The sequence below is a fragment of the Neofelis nebulosa genome, chromosome 4 (assembly GCF_028018385.1).
Source record: "Neofelis nebulosa isolate mNeoNeb1 chromosome 4, mNeoNeb1.pri, whole genome shotgun sequence".
Classification (NCBI taxonomy): Eukaryota; Metazoa; Chordata; class Mammalia; order Carnivora; family Felidae; genus Neofelis; species Neofelis nebulosa.
In genome coordinates, this window is record NC_080785.1 from 14,410,278 (window position 1) to 14,430,240 (window position 19,963).

A 19,963-nucleotide genomic window follows, 5' to 3' on the forward strand; every position below is an offset into this window, starting at 1 on the left:
TTTGAGAGAGAGAGAGAGAAAGTGTGCACACACCAGTGGGGGAGGGGCAGAGAGAGAGAATCCCAAGCAGGCTCCGTACTGCCAGTGCAGAGCCCAATGTGGGGCTGGAACTCACGAACCCCAAGATCATGACCTGAGCCAAAGTCCCACGCTTAACAGACTGAGCCACCCAGGCACCCCTGTCTCTGTTTCCTCGTATATATAATATGTTTAAGGATAGTAATTCTTTACAAGGTTGTTGCAAAGTTTGAATGTAGTAATCCGAGTACAGACTTAGTTGATACTCAGTAAATGTTGAGTGATTCTGCGGCCTCTTTGAACAGTTTGCATCTTCCCCTACCAGATCTAGGTAGTATGCATGCTGGGGACTTGAGCTACCAGAATCCAGTTAGCTCAGCGGGGGAAACCCAGGAGCTGTATGGCCCACTCCAGGCCGGTAACTTCACTCTGCTCTGGGCCACAGACCACCACGCGTCCATCCCCAAGCATTTGCCCGGCTAATACCAGCCTGGGCTAAATGGCATCCCCGACTAGGGAGTGTTCAGGGCGGGCACAAAGCACAGTGCGATCCCGTCGTAGAGAAAACAGCTCAGACCCGCTTCCACCCCATAGACCACATCTGTGGGAGCTCTGAGGCACAGTCCTTCCTCTCCTGGCTGGACACCTCAAGGGGAGGAAGAAGGGGTTTATGGAGAGGTAGCCCTTCCTTCGCAGCAGGAGCTTCCGTGAGTGCATCAGGCACCTCAGGGCACGGGTGACAGTTTCAGCCTCATGGCCTGACTTAAGGCCCTGAGGACCTAGGCTGGAAGCTGGAAGCTGGAAGCTGGAAGCTGGAAGCGTGGTCTTTCTTTATGTTCCTGTCCTGAGTGCTGAGTTCAGGTTCAGAAGGGAGAAGGGTGAGGTGGAGATTAGGGATGATGAATTCAGCTGTGGAGATACTCAAGTTTAGAAGCCTAGAGAGGAAAAACCTGGGGAAACACCCAAAGCCCAGAAAGAGGGAGAGAAAGAGGAAGAGAGCTACAAGCAAAGACACAGGCAGTTGTCTGAGAAGGGGAAGTGGCCGGGGGCCAGCATTGCACCCAGCTCGCCAAACCCCAGAGGGTGCCTGTGTTTGCAATCCTTTGCTGAATGATACTTCTGTAAAATACAACAAGAAGGAATTGCCAGAGAAATGAAATGAAAAAGACAACAATATACAAGCCTCAGTTGTCTTTTAAAAATTTGTTCTGTCAAATTGCTTTAAAATTTTCTAAGCACAGGGGCACCTGGCTGGTTCAGTCTGTAGAGTATGAGATTTTTGATCTTGGGGTCCTGAGTTCGGGCCCCACGTTGGGTGTAGAAATTACATTTAAAGCAAAGAGAAAAATAACTTTTAAAAAAGAGTTTTTAAATGCCTATTCTCAATTATCGTACCTATGTCATTGGCACACCAGCCCTGGCCCAAGGATTGCACTTTGAGCACCACAGCCTTATGCTATAGAAACTAACAGGTGTCACATAAAGAAATGCCCCAGAAAGTGATTAAGTTTTACCAGAAACTCAGTAGTGACCCTCAGGGGGCAGCTTCAGAAAAGGGATGCTTACAGAGGCCAGGTTGAGAAGATAAAGAAGGAAAACCGGTGAGTTCAGGTAAACTGATAGACAGCCTCAGCTCCTCCCTCCTCCACCTGCCCCCAACCCCCACCAGCTTAAAACCCTTGGCAAGGAAGGTGAGAAATCCGCAGAGCTGCAAGGGTCCTTGCTTCCAATGAAAGTTTTTCTAGAGGAAACCCGTGTGTGTTTAAAGAGGGAAAGGAGCTAGTGGAGAGGGAAAGATTTAAAATGTAGCAAATCCCCAAAGCTTGGAAAGCAGGCACACGGCATCCGCCTGGCTCTGCTGTCTCCTCCCACCACACTCACCACCCTGTTCCCTACAATCCAGCCTTGCCCAGCGTCTGTGTGCCTTTCTCACAAATGCACCAAGTTCTCCGCTGCTGCAGGACCTTCACAGGTGCCCTTTCCTCTTCTTGGACCACTCTTCCCCCCCTCCCCCCCGCCCCAACTGAGGTCTTTCTTTGTATCCTTAGGTCTCAGCTTTAATGAGTGACTTTGTCAGCCTCCCCTGATGCATCCCCAATCTACGTCAAGTCCTCCTTGATAGTCTCACTTGTGACACCCTGTTCTTTTCCATCACTGACCATAACACAGGTTATTATTATTCGATGTATTTGTGCGTGCTCTGCTTGAATGCCTGTCTTCCTCCCTGGAATGTAAGCTCTCTGAGGCAGGGACTCTGATTCTTTTAGTCACTCCTTATTTATGGAACCCTGACCACAGTGCCTCTCACATAGTTCATGTTCAACATAAAACATTTGCTACGTAAGTAATTATAGCACTGCACGGTAATAGTAACAGCTCACACTTGTTGCATGTTTGCTAGGTGCTAAGGACTTTACAGACTTTCTTTTTTCTATTCTTGGGGCAATCCTATGAGATAATTCCTGTTTTTCAAGTCAGGAGGAAGAGTTTCAGCCCAGTTAAGTAGTTCATCCCAGGTGAAAAGGCTTGTGAACAATGCATCTGGGATCTGTGTACTGATCTGTTTAATCTCAGAGCCACCAGAGGGCACCTTCCCCAGAGGCAGAGAGAGATTGGAAGCATGGGTAAGAAGCAAAGACATACACTTCTACGTAGTCAGCCACAGTTTACATCAAGCATGTGCAGGACGCTGTGCTAGACACGGGTGCCCAGAGTAAGGAGCCGTGACTCCTGGGCCATGGGAGGCTTGTGACCATCCTATACCAGGAGGAGTGAAGGGCTAGGACCAAGTCAAGGCCAGCTGGGGAGTGTGCCCTCAGGAGTGTGGGTGGACTAAATTCCATTCAAGGAAGGCCCGAGTGTGTTCAGCGCGAGTTCCTGACAAGTCCCCTGGACGGACAAGATGAGCCTCGAGAGCCTGAGTGGACAGGGCTGTTCTGGTCCAACTGGGGGGAAGTTGTGTGTTACTTTGGAGAAGGAGAAGGAGAGAGGAGAAAAAAGGGAAAGGTGGAATGAACCGGTGAGGTGGCTGATATTTTGTATGTTCCACAGTATGGTCTACCTCCTGACCTTCCTAATGTTCAGTAAAGCTAAAGAAATCATAGAAACTCAAGGTGAGCCACTGTGTATGTTGGGGGTGGGGGCTGGACTTTGCATTAGGTCAACACCAGCAGGACAGGGACAGCTCCTGTGGATGTAGGGGGTGTGGTGAGGGTGATAGCCATTTATTTATCATCCTTACTGATCACCCTTACCACATTTGCACAAATCTCTGCAGGGGGAGTGCGGGAGGGAGTTGGGGTGTCTCAGCTAGCCTCCGGGTTTCATTCTGATAATAACCACTTGAGTGAGAGAAGTGCGAAGGGGGCCCAGGCCTCTGGTCCACTCTGAACGGGCCATCACTGCTCCTTTCCGATTATTAATGTATGCTCTGTAAACATTGCAGATATTTAAAAAGTCCAGAAAGTAAAAGTGAAAAGAAGCCATGAGCCCTTCCTTAGCCCTAAGATATAGCTGTATATTTCACTTCCTTCACTTCTTTTCTATGTATACGTGCGCTTACAAAGTTGGGGTTGTATTTTATATGTACTTGACTCCCTTTACTCAGCGTAACAGCATAAACATTCTTTCAGATAAAAGCCACACCTCTTATGTAAGGATTTTCATACCTTCTTATAAGAAACAGAGTTGATTTCATTAATAGAAATCTTTGCAGGAAGAAAATTTGGGGGCATATAATCTCTGGACCAGCCTAATTGATTTGAGTTCTTGTTTTTTGGTTTTTTTCTCCCATCTTGTACAAACCAGAAAGTCCTATGAGTTTGAAGACTTATTGCAATCTTCCTCTGAGAACAGCAGAGTGGACTGGTACGCACAGACTAAGTTGGGGCTCACACGCACTTTATCAGAGGAGAACGTCTACGAGGACATTCTAGGTAAGAGGCCCACATACCTGTGTATGAGTCCGGGTCTGTCTCTGGCAAGGGGGAGAGGAAATGGGGCTGACCCCTTGAAACACAGACACACACACACTCACACACACACAGAGTCTCGAAGAAATACATGTACTCAGATGAACAAGAGAGCAGGTAGGGGCGTGGGAGAGTGACCCATGGAGGGACATATGAGAGAAAGTGGGACCGGAGAGGAAAGAGGAAGGACTGGTGCTGAATGGCCATGGAGGCAGCATGTTGCAGTGGGAAACACTGGAGACCTGGGGTCTGAATAGCTGTGATTGAATCTCTGCTCTGCTCCTGATTAGCTGTATAACAGTGAGTGGGGGACTTCACTTTTCTGAACATCGTTCTCTCATCTGTATAATAAAGACGATGACAGTTACATTGTAGGGCTGAGGATTGGAGAAAATGGAATGGAAAGTACCTGGTTTGTAACAGATGCTCAGTAAATTTAGGGATTATGGAATGAAGGAAAACTAAGGCCACCACGCTCTTCCTGAATCTGTAGGAGTGTGACAGTAACAGGGCATCAAAATTCAGACTAAAATGAATGTCTACTATTTTTAAAAGTAGCTTTGGCCTAAGTTCTTTTAAATTCTAAAATGGAGCTCAGATTCACCAAGTTTGTTTGCATTTCTTTATTTTTTAATGTTTATTTTTTATTTTGGATTTCATTTGCTAATATTTTATTTAAGAATTTTTTTTTAATTTACATCCAAGTTAGTTAGCGTATGGTGCAATAATGATTTCAGGAGTAGAATCCAGTGGTTCATCCTCTACATTTAATACCCAGTGCTCATCCCAACAAAGTTTATTTATTTTTGAGAAAATAGCAGGGGAGGGGCAGAGAGAAAGGGAGACAGAGGATCCGAAGTGGACCCTCTGCTGACAGCAGCGAGCCGGATATGGGGCTCGAACTCCTGAGCCATGAGATCATGACCTGAGCCAAAGTCAGACATGTAACCAACTGAGCCACCCAGGCGCCCCTGTTTGCATTTAAATTAGTGAGTTAAAAAGGAAAATAAAATCAATAAATTAGTGAGTTCAATAGTCTTCAGGGAATATCACAGTTTTCAGGGAAGTGTGAGCTCAGCCCACGGTCTGCATGCTGGGTTCAAGGGTGGGAGTGGGGGAAGAAAGGAGCTGGTAAGAGGGAGAAATCTGTACGTGGCCACATGCAAGGGATCGGTAGGGCAGATACACATATACATATGTGAATAGAATCATCAATACCAGAACAAACTCCACAGTAGGAGGAAACACGAGACTTGAGGCAGAATAGATATTTAGCTGAGCTATGAATTTCACCATAGACTGTTTGAATTATAGCGTCCAAGTTTGGGAGATGGGTTGCTGCCAAAGCAGTAGGCTTCCCAGGTCCGAAGCGGGTATGAGATCTGGACTTCTCTTAACAGTGTGTACCTAACAGGGAAGTTTTCAGTTACAGAGAACGGAAGACCCAGCTGAAATAACAAGGGAGTTCGTTGGTGCATGTGACCAGAACTGGCCTATTCTCTCTTGTTTCCTCCCCCCGACCCCACCTTTTATAAAGTAGGCTCTGCACCCAGTGTGGGGCTTGAACTCACAATCCTGAGATCAAGAACTGCCCACTCCACTGACTGAGCCAGCCAGGTGCCCCTCTTCTCCCTTGTTATCACTCGGGCTAGCTCCATTCTCGGCGGGTCTCCTGTGGTCTTCATGATGGCTGCCGTCAGCTCCCTGGAATCTGTAACTTCCCGTTGGGAAGGAGAGCCCATGTTTTGCACCCAACAAAAATGCCGAGGTTCACGCTGAAGAGACTGGTTTAGGTCCCTTGTTCACCTTCGTAGCCCAGGAATGCCATGCACTGGTTGGCATAAGCTTGGGATGTGAGCCCTTCCCTTGAACTGGACACTTAGGCGGAGACTGGGGATGCACACGTCGACTGATGCTCTGAACTTGGAATGGAGTTAACTCCATATATCTAAGAAGGGGGACACAGGGAGTCACTCCAGCGAAAACCAGGGTCCAAGAGGAAGGGGGTGAATGGATAGCAAGACATCAGACATCCCCACCAGGAGAGGCCGAGACGTCGGGTGGCTCTCTGATAAGGAAAACTTCCGTAACGTTCCCAGTTCCTGACTTGTTGCCTTTGACCACAGATCCACCAATGAAGGAAAACCCTTATGAGGACGTGGAGTTGCACGGTCGCTGCCTGGGGAAGAAGTGTGTCTTGAACTTCCCTGGTTCTCCCACTTCTTCCATTCCTGACACACCCTCCAAGGTATGAGCCCCCCGGGGAGTGGTGCAGGGAGCGGAGTCCCCAGCACCCCCAGCATGGTGGCCTCGAGCAGCCTCGAGCTGTGGGTTACACCGGAGTGCCAGGCCTCCCTCACCTCTGGGTTCCTCTGGGTTCAGCTGGGTTCAGCTGCCTGCCTGCTCTAGTTCTGCCTCTAGTTCTCCTGGAAACCCTCTGCTCAACCAAACATCCTAAAATAACATTTTAGTTTCTGGGTCAGAAACCTCCCCAAACTGGGTAAGTAAGATAGCACATCCGTATTATACAACTGTAAGGAAGAGTAGCCTGACCTAAAACAAAGTCTAAAATATAAGACTGAAAGTTCTGGTGCAGAAACAGTACCTTTATAGCATGCCACCATCTGTGAGGTTTTAAATAGAAAAATATACATACATGGAAACTCAAATATGTTTGAGTATGTAGAGGAATATCCCTGTAGGGAACCTAAGAGTAAGTAGGTATATCTGTGGAGTTGTCTGGATGTGAGTACCTGGAGGGCAAGGTGGAAAACTGACTTTTTTTTTTTCTTTCTTTTTTTTTTTTTTTACCGAATATCCTTTTGAACCTTTTGAAATTTTGTACTAGGTACATATAGATAATATAACTATACTCATGTGAATGATAACTTCAACTCATTGCCAAGAGGATTGAATTTATATTCCTTAGCTTGGCATTAAATAATGCTTCATAATTGATCCCTGGGCATCCATTATTACCTAATTTCCTACACTTCCTACATACAAAAGCTCCCGTCTAGCAAAAGCATACAAATTGCCCCTCTGATACTCTAGGCCCAGATTGACAGACCTTTTCTCTAAAGGACCAGAGGGTAAATATATGAACTCTGTTGTGACTACTCGGTGCTGCATTATAGTGAAAAGCAGCTGTAGACAGTATGCAAACAGATGGATGTGTTGTATGTCAATAAAACTTTATTACAGACACGAAATTTTAATTTTACATACTTTTCACATGTCATGAAATATTACTTATTTTCCAACCATTTAAAAAATGTAAAAACCATTCTTAGCTCGTGGGCTGTATAGAAACAGGTGGTGGGCCAGATGTGGCCCAGAGGCCACATTTGTCCACCACTGTGTTAGGTCATTTTTATATCTGCTCTTGGCTCTTGTCTTTCTCTCCCCATCCTTTACAACCCAGATCAATCCTGCCTCCTTCAAGAAGTTTCTAGGCCATTTCAGCCACTGGAACTTCTTCCCTTCTTACTCATTGGGCTAAAGTGTTCATTTTACACCAAATTGTGTATACTGCATTATATCTCTGACGTTGATGATTTAAAATCTGATGTAAGTCATGTAATGTATCTTAAAAACCTCCCCGGCTAAATTATGAATTCCTGAAGTTCCTCAATATTCTCTTTCTTTGTGTCCACCATTAGTGGTTCTACAGTGTGTAATTGATGAAGAAATTAAGTAAAGGAAGGCCAAATCCAGGCCCCGGGTGTCAGTTTCAGTCCCATTGCAGGATCTATTTCCAGCCTAAGAAAAGAAGCCATCTTCCTCTCTGGGCTCCATGCATTTGCTGGCAGGTGGGGGGTCCGCACACGAGGCATGCCTTTTGTGCTCAATGGTCACACAGGGAATCTTTCTGCCACCAGTCTTCCTGAAGAGAGTTGAAGGTAGACTCCACCATGAGGGGTGGATCTTATCTAACCAAGCCGATTACTGTAATTCTTGCCGAAGCCAGTTAACTGCTCTTTTTCTCCTCCTATGGAAGAGTGTTGTCATGAATAATCCAGCACAAGAGATAATTAGCAGAGTTTTCCTACTTGCCTTTGAAATGTGTTTTCAGTGGATATAGATGCCTTCGACATTTAGGAAATCCTTCATTTCCCATAGTGGATAAGTCTGGCTTAAAAGAAGGAAGGCTCTCTCACAACCCAGGGTGCCCTTTCGTGTCCCACCTGGCTCTCCCCTGCTCTCCTCTTCACGCGGGGAATGCACCGCCTGCCCCTTAGGAGCAATGAATAACATCTGCCCCAAGCAACTCTGCAGTTAGAGCTGGGGGCTCCTCCTTGATGCCAGGAAATAAGGACTTAACGGCCCTCTTCTTCCCCTTCCTGCCAGCCAGAGAAAACCTAGGTCCTGTGTCACCAGAGCAGCTAAACACAGTAGGTAACCACCTCCACAAGCCTATTATCCCTGTCTCCAGTTGCCCGGGGTATGTGTCTGATTGCCGCCGATTCCCGCCAGCTGCTTTCAGCCTTTGCACGTCATCCGCAGGACTCTGTGTCCACGCTCATTCCTCCGCTCTCCCACATCTGGGTATCCGGTTTGTGCCCATTCTGGGGGACAGCTGCAGACTTCCCCACTTCCTCCGTTTTAACTCATCAAATATTCATGGAGCATCTGCCGCATCTGGGCTGCACCTGGGACCTTAGAACTGGCGGAAGCAGTCCCTTTGTGGCGACCTCCTCTGTCAGCCTCAGAAAGATCCTGTGACAGCTTCCGGGATTCTCATTTAGTGAGACCGTGCCTGGACCCAGCACAGGGGTAAGGGTCAGCTGGACAGACAGAAAGGAGCAGATGTGCAGATGCTAATGCTTATAGACACACAATGCAAGCTCTTGAGCCGGGGCTATTTTCTTTTCTTGCTATGTGTTACCTCCATCCCCACACCTGGAACAGCACAGTAAATGGAGTAGGAACTAATTTTGATAACAAAGGAAATCTAGGCTAACGTGAGACATTCTTTTTTATGTACTGACTCGTAAGACCTAAGGGAAAAAAACATGTCACTAAGTAGCATTCTCTGGTTGCCTGGAGAGCCCACCCACACCATCCCCCACAGCAGAAAATCCTGTATCACTTAGCTGTAGCTACAGAGAGGCAGTATCTGGTCAAGTGCGCAAGTTCTAGAGTCTGTCTCCATCCAGAACTTGCTAGCTCAGTGACTTTGGGCAAATGATCTCATCTACACGGATCAGTTTGTCACTGATCAGTTTGTCACTCTTTTATGAAGAGTAATCACATTAATCCTTGTAAATACTTAGGCTAAGTAGCTACTATTTATGTGCGTTTGGTAAATATATAGAATTGTGCTTTTCAGTATGTGTTCTTTTTTTTAAAAAAAAAAAAACTTTATTTCCTAAAAACAGAACATTCTCATCCCAAAAAAAATTTTTGGCGGGGGGGGGGGGGGTGCACCTGGGTGGCTCAATCAATTGCGCACCCGACTTTGGCTCAGGTCATGATCTCATAGTTCATGAGTTCAGGCCTCACTCTGGGCTCTGTGCTGACAGCTCAGCCTGGAGCCTGCTTTGGATTTTGTGTCTCCCTCTCTCTCTGCCCTCTGCCCATCGTGCTCTGTCTATCTCTCTTTCTCAAGAATAAATAAGCATTAAAAATTTTTTTTTAATTTTTTTTGAGAGAAAGAGAGAGAGGGTGCAAGTGAGCAAGGGGGAGAGAGAGAGAGAGAGAGAGAGAATATCCCAGGAGGGGCAGAGGAGGAGATGGGTATGGGTGTGGGTGAGGGAGAGAGTGAGAAGCAGGGCTCACCTGAAGGTGGGCTCACGTTTTACCCTAAGCTGAGCTTGAGCTCATGAACCTGAGATCATGACCTGAGCCAAAGTCAGATTAATGACTGAGCCATCCAAAATTTTCTTAAATACTGAAAAGTGTAATGAAGAATATAAAACTCATCCATAATCGAGGATTTTTATTTTTCTTTAGTAGATTGTTAGCGTGTGTGTGTGTGTGTGTGTGTGTGTGTGTGTGTGTACATAAAAAAGATTTGGGATGATGTCTATATACTGTTGCTGGCCTTTATCCTGAGTATTTCCCCACGTCATTAATTTCCTTTTAAAAACAATGTTTGTTGTCTGCCTGGCATTCATTCCATTGTTTAAATGTAATGTCATCACTTTGTATAATGTCCCAATTGTTAAAATATGCGTGTTTGCTTTCCTATGTACTTCTGTGTGTGTATATTTAAGGAAGTGTTTATGCATTCATGGAAAGATATGTACCTGTGGGTATATATGAGCGAACGGACATGTTTGTGAGAATGACATCTAAGTCCTTAGAGGAGGCCTCTATAAAAGAGACCAGGAATGAGGTTAAGTTAGGTTAGGAAGAGATGGGATATTTGGTATCAAGGGCCCTTTCAGTCTTCTTACATCACTGTCTTCTGAGGCAGTAAGACAGGGACAAGAGAGGACAGGAAGGAGTTAAGCCACCAGCCACCATTCGCAGACAAGAAGGGTGAATGAACCCTGGCTTGAGTCCAGGTCAGCTCCCTTTAGGGAGGCATGCAGTTTCCTTGCCGCCCCTCTTCCCCACCAAGAAGTCCCCTGGCCAGGGCCCATCACACTCGGTCCCCCAAAATAACTCATGAAGTTTCCACAGAGAGTTCTTGCCTGCTTTTCTTTTTTGGACACCACAGATCTTTTGCTAGGTCCATTCTATGTGCCTCTGCAACAGCTGGGCCCCTCCCTAGAGGTTATTCCACAGACACAATGGAATTAGGCATATTACCATCAGAGCACATTGGTGTGAGGCTTTCTTTCTTTCTTTCTTTCTTTCTTTCTTTCTTTCTTTCTTTCTTTCTTTCTTTCTTTCTAAGTTTATTTTATTTTGAGAGAGAGAGCAAGCAGGGGGAGACAGAGAGAAGAGAGAGTGAGAATCCCAAGCAGGCTCCACACTGTCAGCCCAGAGCCAAACACAGGGCAGGGTCTCAAACTCACAAACCACAAGACCATGACCCACGCCAAGCCGAAATTGAGAGTCAAACGCCCAACTGACTGAACCATCCACACGCCCCGAGCGAGGCTTTCTGATCAAAAGCGGGAATCTTATCTGGGCCACAGCCTGATATAATCACCCCTGGGGTCCTATAGTATCTATTCTTTTATACTATCGTTCAGGTTTGACCAAATTCTGCTGGTTGACTGATTTTGTAAATAAAGTTTTTCTGTAACAGCCACGCTCATTCACGCACATATTTGGTATTGCTGCTTTTGCACTGCGGTGGCAGAGTCTAGTCGTCGTGACAAAGCCTAAAATATTTACCGTCTGGCCTTTAAGAAAAGGCTTGCCACCCCCTGCTAAGTCCAAGAGTCATACCCTTACCTTCAAAGGCCTTCCACAGATGATTTGATGTCCTCATTGGTGTGTGATCTCTCTCATCTCTTTGGCTGTACTCGCTCTAAGCCATGAAGACTCTCTCTGGTCTAATTTGCTCTTCCTCACCGCTATGCCTCTTCTCAGATTGTGCTATCTACTTGAAAACGCTCTACCCCAGAGCCCATTAGGTCCTCTTCTCAGTTAAATAGCAGCTGAAACTCCACCCCCTCATGAATGCTCCCTGGACATTTGGGGGCTGATTCTGGGTGCTCTGGAGGGCACACTGGGGCCCCTTTCCCTGGCAGTGTCACCACGGGGAGATGCTGTCACCACGGGGAGATGCAGCCCACGCAGCCTCCCCCAGGTCTCTTGACACCCTTTAGAGAGTTGTGTGCCATGTTCTGATTCCGTTCTGTTTTCTTTCTTCTCAGACTTCTTTATCGGTCAAATCTTTGAACAAACACTCTCACACCTAAAAGTCTAATAAAAACAGATGCCTGCTTTTTGCCAACAATGTGATACGTGATTCTAGTACAGTGAAAGAATCGGGGCCATTTCCTTGGATTTCATTGCAGATGGAATTTGGTCTCTAAGAAAGCTTCTAGCTATTCCTTCTTTATGTGCTGGTTTAATTATGAAGATGCGCATAGTGAGCAAACCACACCGGCTTTTTCTGCTCAGGGCTTGTGGTGCTAAGCGATTGATTGCTGCCTATAGACTCGTGATACAAACATTGCAGCAGGCCACTTGGGAAGACTAGGAGTCTTTATTCCTAGAAATCTTCAAAAAGAAAAGGTTCTGGAGTTACTGTTACACACTATGTGGAACTAAACAAGAATAGAGAAATCGATGGAACAAAATAAGATGATTCTGTAAGAGTTTAAGATATAATAAATGTGGCCTTGTAATCTGATAGGAAAAGAAAGACTTATTTATTAAATGGAATCGGGATAAGGTAGCTTTGGGGGAAAAAATCACTTTAGACTAACATGCAATAAAATAAATGACTGATGGATTAATAAATGAAATATGCTAAGGGGCACCTGGGTGGCTCAGTCAGTTGAGTGTCTGACTTCAGCCCAGGTCACAATCTTGCAGTTTATGAGTTCGAGCCCCACATCAGGCTTGCTGGTCTCAATGCATAGCCTACTTCAGATCATCTGTCCCCCTCTCTCTGTCCCTCCCTCGCTCGCGTTTTCTCTCTCAAAAATAAAACACTAAAAAAATATGTTCGAAATAAGCTAAGAAAATCCACAAGAAAATGGAATTAAATATGTATTAAACCTCTAAAAATATATAGACTTTCTAGGCAAAGAGAGGCAAGATTAAATCATTCACAAAGGAAAAGATGAACAGGTTTTCATATACAAAGATTTCACACGATCTTAAAAAAAACATGGAAAAAACACACAACAAAACTGAAAAATAGTTCCTATCTGCTCTATATAAAGAGTTCTTCCAAATTAATAAGAAAAACACTAGGAACTCAAAAGATAAATAGGCAAACAACATAAACAATATACTAAAGAAAAAAGTAGTTAGCATATTAAAGTATGAAAAAATGAGAAAAACTATAGTGTATCAGGTATTTTGCTAGGTACTTTATATACCTTTAGCCCATCAAATGCTATTAATTAACTGATTAATTCATTTTAAAAAAAGAGACTTTGCAGCTATAATTATAATACAGTGTGCATCCTGGAAGTACCTTTAGAAAGAAGATAGTCCAAGTAGTTTTTAAATTTTATTAGTATCTCTTATTTCAGTGTTAATATATTCGTATGGCTTAAACTTTAAGGAGTATTAAAGGTGTACAGTGAAGAGTCTTCCTCTGGCCCCTGGCCCTCCATCTCTGTCCCCTGGAAGAACCACTGTTAGTTTCTTATGTGTCCTTCAGAACTGTCCTCTGCATACACCAGCAGGGTAGCTCCTTAAAACACACACACATCAGCATGTTATGCCAACTGTTCTACACTTTGCTTTTCATGCTTAACAACAGACATCCGGGGCGTCTGGGTGGCTCAGTCAGTTGAGCGTCCAACTTCGGCTCAGGTCATGGTCTCAAGCCCCACGTCAGGCTCTATGCTGACAGCTCAAAGCCTGGAACGTGCTTCGTGGACTCTGTGTCTCCCTCTCTCTCTGCCCCTCCCCTGCTCGTACTCTGTCTCTCTCTCTCTCTCTGTCTCCCCAAAATAAGTAAAACATTAAAAAAAAAAACAATATACATCTGAGAGAACTTTCCATATGAGTACATTAAGATTTTTCTTACACATGCATTGTATTCCATTCTGTAGACGTACCAGATTTTATTTGACCAGCTTCTGCTGATGGACATCATTTCCAGTATTTTGTGTACTTGTATTTTACAAGCCATCTCACAGTGTACAATACGGTTTGCACAGTATAGCTTGCCTCGTACAGTATAACTTTGCCCAAGTCTGGGCATATGGGTAGGGCCCATTCCTGGAGATGGAATTACTGGGTGAAGCGACATGTGCATTTGGAATTCTGTTGACACTGCTCCATCGCCCTCCATAGAATTGTACCAATTTCTAGTCCCACCAGCAGTGGACGAAAGTGTGAAAGGGACTCACCAATAACTCCGGTGAGTTACCAAATTTATCTTCGCTAATCTTAGAGGGGAAAATGTCTCTTTGATGGGGTTTTCATTTTCTTTTCTCTTATGAGTAAAGCTAAGAATCGTTTTCCATATCTAAGCATCATTGTCTTTCTTTATTTTATAAATTTTCCATCCCTATCTTTTTGCCTGTTTGCCCTTTCATTAATTTATGTGTTACAAAAATGAGTTCTAGAGGGAGTTCATTTTAGCCGACTGGGTCACCCAGGCACCGCTAGGGGAGTTAATTTTAAATCAATACAAGATGGCAGAGGGGGACCAGACAGCATGGACCAGGGCCTGTGGAGCCCACAGACCAGCAGCCCAACACCAGGGTTAACCCCATCTCTTCCGCAACCTTCCTAATACATATTTAAAAATTTGTCGTATGTAAAAAAGAAAAAGAAGATCTGTAAGTTGCAGGGTTTTTGGTTTTGGGGTTTTTTGCTTTTTTACCTTTGACCTTAAAGCAGCTCATTTTTAGAGATAAGACCCCGAGGCTTAGGAAGTGAAGCTCCTTGTATAGGAGGTCCTCAGCTTACCAGCGGGCAGGGGTCAAAACCAGGCTTAGGTCTTCTGACTCCCAGTCCAGTGGGTGTTAGTTGGCTGAGCTCCTGATTTGTACAGGTAAGAGAGCCAGGGTACTCCCACTTGTCTAAAAGGAGACTGGATTGGGCGTGCATCCTTTGTCATCTTCATGCAGACAGACTCAGCCTACCCTGGGAACAGAGACCAGCTTTCCCTCTCCATCTCATGGTCTGTATCACTGGCACCCCCAGCCATCTCCCAGTTAGTCCCTTTGTATTTATTTGCTCTTCTTTTCTCCTTTCCCCTCCCAGCAGTCATTGTCCAAACCTGCTTTTTTCCGGCAAAATTCAGAGAGAAGGAACTTCAAACTGCTGGACACTAGGAAGCTGAGTCGGGATGGATATGGGTCCCCTTCCAAAATCAGCCCCCCCTCCACCCCCAGCAGCCCTGATGACACTTTCTTTAACCTTGGAGATCCGCAGAATGGCAGGAAGAAGAGAAAGATACCCAAGGTAAGGCTTGCAGCAAACTTCGTGTGCAGATAGGTCCCCTTTCCTGCAAAGGAAGGCTGCAGAGGAATCTGGGCAGAGAACTGAACACTGGGCCGTCTTCTGCCTGCCTCATCACAGGCCAGACAGCAGGCTGGAGTGTCTGAGCCTTTGTCATGATAGTTACTGTGGTCCTGTAGCCTTCCTCTTAGCCCTTCCTCTCCCAGCCTTAGCTCTGCTTGTGATCCCACACCACATTTCCAATGCCCCTCCTCAAAGGGCCTCAAAAAGCAGAGCTCCGTTCCTTGTGCTGTGACTCAGACTTTGGTGAACACCAGCTACAGAGGTGGCATCGTGTGAAGCCTATGCTCTGGGCCAGCACTTGTCAAAAATATATCTTTCCTGGCTCTTTTCTTTGAGAGAGAGAGAGAGAGAGAGAGAGAGAGAGAGAGAGAGAGAGAGAACCCGAGCAGGGGAGAAGCAGAGGGAGATAATCCCCAATAGGCTCCACGCCCAGCACAAGCCCAATGCTGGGTTCAGTCTCACAACCGTGAGATCATGACCTGAGCCAAAATCAAGAGTCATGCTGCACTGACTGAGCCACCCAGGTGCCCCTTTGCTGCCTCTTTTCAACCGGAAAGGTAAAACATCAAAGGATATTTCCTTTTCCTCAGCTCCAGCCCTGCCCTGCTGTGCTGGTCCCTCTTCAATGGCCACTTGGGTACCAACTTCCTATGAGAACTTTTAGAGCAGGAACTCTTCATTTCAGAATACATGGATGGATGGATGGGATTTAGAAGTCATGAAACCAACAATATCATGTAAAATTTTGTGTGGAGAGTTTTGGGGGGATAGATGGAAGAGGGAGAAGATGGTCTATAGGTTTCATCAGATTTCTCAAAGTGATGCATTGACCTGAAAGTCATGGGACATTTACAAGCTGGTTCCTCCTGACAGTTTGGTTAATCAGTATTTTGAGCCATAATTTCACCCCTACCACACCCGTTCCCAACATTCTCATTCAAGTGAAGTGAAGTCACCTTGACAATCAGTGCGTTCTGAAGAGTAAGGGCAGCCAGGGTCAGGTGATTGAGAAAAGACTAAAACCCACAGCCTGGTAGGAGGGGGTTGTAGGTGGAACAGGGGAGAAGACATCTTGCTGACAGAGGGCAACTGGAGGGACCAGGGTGGAGCCAAGCCTCCTCCTTCTTCTACTCTCCTTGTTGGGCCTTGTCCTGCCCAGAGTGTGGTGCAGGTTGCATACTGATTATTTGATGTTTGCTGAATGAGCTCCACTAACACATGGACCCAGTCTCTTTCAGCACAGACTCACTCCCGGGCGTCCCGTCGACTGCATTCCACAGTCACTGTCCTGTGCTTTCGTGATAGCTGCTCCGGGGCCCCCAAAGTGTGGTATCTCTAGGCACTCCCTTAACTCCCCTTCCGCTTTTTCTGGGACTGTTCATAGGTCTCTGAAATATCAAAATCCTACATTTGCGGAATAATTAAAAGTGACCGTTCACATCTGTACTGACAGCCTTACCATTATTTTAACAAATGAAACAGAGATAATCAAATGAATTACGTGTTGGGTTAAAAGAGCTTTAACACAACTCTTAAGTTTGAGTACATGATTTTCTTACCAAGCGTTTAACCTCTGTCTTCTACACCTGTCCTTTTACCCATCACTCCCCCATGTACTATTTTAATGTCTTTTATTTAATTATTAGAAAAAAATGGTTTTAATTTTTTTTTTGTTTTTAATGTTTATTTTTGAGAGAGAGCGTGAGCAGGCAAGAGGTAGAGAGAGAGGGAGACACAGAATCCAAAGCAGGCTCCAGGCCCCGAGCTGTTAGCACAGAGCCCGACGTGAGGCCCCAACCCACTAACTGCGAGATCATGACCCGAGCCAAAGTCGGACGCTTAACCGACTGAGCCACCCAGGTGCCCCATTTTTTTTAATTTGAGAAAGAGAACACAAGTCGGGGAGAGGAGTAGAGGGAGGGAGAGAATCCTAAGCAGGCCCCATGCTCAGTGCAGAGCCCTTTGTGGGGCTCAGTACCACAACCCTGGGACCAAGACCTGAGCTGAAATCAAGAGTCAGACACTCAACCGACTGAGCCACCCAGGCACTTCTAATATTTTTTAAGGGTTTTTTGAGACTGAGGGAAAGAGAATGCGTGTGCACATCTTATGAAAGTAGAGGTGGAGGGAAAGCAGGGCTAGTGCTGCCGCTGTGTATGTGTTTAATTTGCAAATGCAGCATTTCGTTCCTTGTTAAGTTACTGCCTGTAATGGAAGTGTCACCGGCACTTACACAGTGCACAGGCACTTGGCCTGCCCCTCCCCCGCCCATGCTCTGTCTCCCTCTCCCTCAAAAATAAACGTTAAAAAAATAAAATAGTACATTCACACTGTTATACAACCATCACCACCATCCGTCTACAGAACTTCCCATCTCCCCAAATAGAAACTCTGTACCCGTGAAACACTGACTCCCCATTCCGCCCTCCCCCCCAGCCTCTGGCAACCACTGTTCTTCTGCTTCCTGTCTGTACAAATTAGCCTATTCTAGGTACCTTACGTAAGTAGAATCTTACAATCTTTATCCTTTTGTGACTGACTGATTTCGCTTAGCATAACATCCTCAAGTTTCATTTATGTTCGAGCATGTGCCCAAACTCCCTTCCTTTTGAAGGCTGAATAATATTCCCTTGTACGTACCACATTTGGCTTATCCATTCATCCCTTGATCGACATTTGGGTGTTTTCACTTCCTGGCTATTGTGAATAATACTAGCATCTCATTTATGCATTGTCTTATTCCATAGGAAATGGGGCTAGCATTAATATTCCAGTGGTTAGAACATGTGTGAAAACCAGCAAGTGCCATTTCGTGGGTCTGAAGCAAATGGCTGCTTCATAAGAACAAATATAAATAAGCCACACTGCAGGGATTAGGCGGTGAAGGCAGAGACCTCATTCAGGTTCAAGGCAAAGCCAGGACAGGGTTAGGAATGAGGAATTCACCAAGAGAGCTGTCAAGGCCAGTGTTGGGCCACCTCGCAGGACCCAGAGTGTGCAGGTGTGCAAAGATGTGGCAGGGCAGTGTCCTAACAGTCTGCAGAGCCGAGGGGCCGGGGCCCAGGCCCGCCACGAGGAGACCTGGAGAATGAGCCACCTTCCTCCATTGGTGGTCCAGCACTCCGGCTTGTGGAGAGGAGCTGCTGAGCTGCTTTAGGGACTGGGACAGAGGGACGGAGGGCAGAGATGGGGATTGGCAACAGCTAACCCACTGTGCCCACCTGCATGCCCATCACCCAGTTCATCATAGCACATCCTCTCTCCAGTTCTTCCAGTGCAAAAAAGAATATAAAACTTTTCAAGGCAGCTTATAAACACAGCTCCTCCTTTAAAATCACCAGTCGGGGGGGCGCCTGGGTGGCTCAGTCGGTTCACTGTCCGACTTCGGCTCAGGTGATGATCTCACGGTTCGTGAGTTTAAGCCCCGCATGGGGCTCTGTGCTGACAGCTTAGAGCCTGGAATCTGTTTCAGATTCTGTGTCTCCCTCTCTCTCTGGCCCTTCCCCTCTTAAGCTCGCTCTCTCTCTCTCTCTCTCTCTCTCTCTCACAAAAATAAATAAACATTAAAAAAAATTTTTTTTAATAAAATAAAATCACCAGTTGGGGAGCACCCAGCTGACTCAGTCAGAAGAACATGTGGCTCTTGATCTCAGGGTCATGGGTTCAAGCCCCAGGTTGGGTGTAGAGATTACTAGGGAAAATAAACTTAAAAAAAATAATAAATTCACCAGTTGGTTTGCCTTGACTATACACAGGTAGACTTCCCTTCCTCGCAGCCAGGTGGAGCCCAGGAGGCTTCCACTGGTGAAATTTGCAGGTGCCGTAAAGCCTGGTGGGAAGCGACCCAGGGCTTCAGTCGCCCGATGGGTCTGCTAGAGTCAGCCTGGAAAATGTGCTGCTCAGTAGTGGTGCCTGCCGAGCGGTAAGAGAGATCATGGAAGGCCTTACAAGTGTGGATGAGCATTCCTCCGCAGGAAGGGTGGTATGTGGGGTGCAGGGCATGGCTATGCAGCCCAGAGCTAGAACTCGAAAGCTGCTGTAATCCCTGCCCGCTTGCTGCCCGCAGCTGCTCACACAGTCTTTGGCGTGTTTCCTACAAAACGGGCCCTGCCCGGGAAGCTTTTTATTTTTGCTGTCTCTTCCCGTTTCTTCCCCCACCACCGCCCCCCACCCCCGGGGGGCACAAAGACTACTCCCAAATCACAGTGACATCGCAGCATCGAAGGGGGAGCGACTGTCGCACAATTAGCCAATGAAATTGCCTCCCTGTGTCTCAGCTGGATGTGTTAGTATATTCAGACCTCCCCTGTTCATACATCAGGGAGGCTGGCGGCCTCCTTTACTGTCCTCGACAGTCCTGTTCCTGTCTGGTAGAAAGGAGTAATTGAGAGATGCCAGTGGGCCCGTGGAAAGCGGCCCCTCCCTCCTCCTTTCCTGGCCTTCCGCCGTCCTGGAAGAGAACGAGCAGCAAAGGAATCCCAGCTGCACATGGAGAGGAAGCCACTAACACTGGCTTTTCTTCTCCCGGTGTCTGGCAGTTGGTATTGCGAATCAATGCCATTTACGAGGCCCGGAGAGGAAAGAAACGTGTGAAGAGGCTGTCCCAGTCAACAGAGAGCAACTCAGGAAAAGGTATGACCCCCCGCCACCATCACTCGCCCCCCATCAATCTGAAAACAGATTCTTCCTAAAAGAGGCTTCCTGTGGTTCAGAGCTGGCTCACCAAAGATGAGAACAAGTCAGCCCTTTGTAATAATCTCCTGCTGTCCACAGGACAACGAGGACCCGGGAAAGACCTCAGCCTGGTGGCCTGTCCCGTGGTCCTTTGACTGTCCACCCATCAAGTCAGCCCAGTGCCGCATGCTCTGAGCTCACCATGGGAGCAGTTCTCTTTGCTTAGCACACATACA

The 19,963-nt window shown here is 46.4% G+C and overlaps 1 protein-coding gene across 4 annotated transcripts in view; it reads left to right on the plus strand.

The window, feature by feature from the left end:
• The window catches only part of DENND2A (DENN domain containing 2A), a 103,312-nt gene that overhangs the window by 42,011 nt on the left and 41,338 nt on the right, over window positions 1–19,963 (plus strand). For 2 of the 4 annotated variants that reach the window (XM_058724085.1, XM_058724083.1), the window contains 4 exons: window positions 3,826–3,953; window positions 6,116–6,237; window positions 14,793–14,993; window positions 19,592–19,685. In XM_058724085.1, coding sequence (XP_058580068.1) covers window positions 3,826–3,953; window positions 6,116–6,237; window positions 14,793–14,993; window positions 19,592–19,685 — 545 coding nt within the window. The remainder of the gene's footprint in view (window positions 1–3,825; window positions 3,954–6,115; window positions 6,238–14,792; window positions 14,994–19,591; window positions 19,686–19,963) is intronic. The other 2 variants (XM_058724084.1, XM_058724086.1) reach the window with 2 other exon arrangements.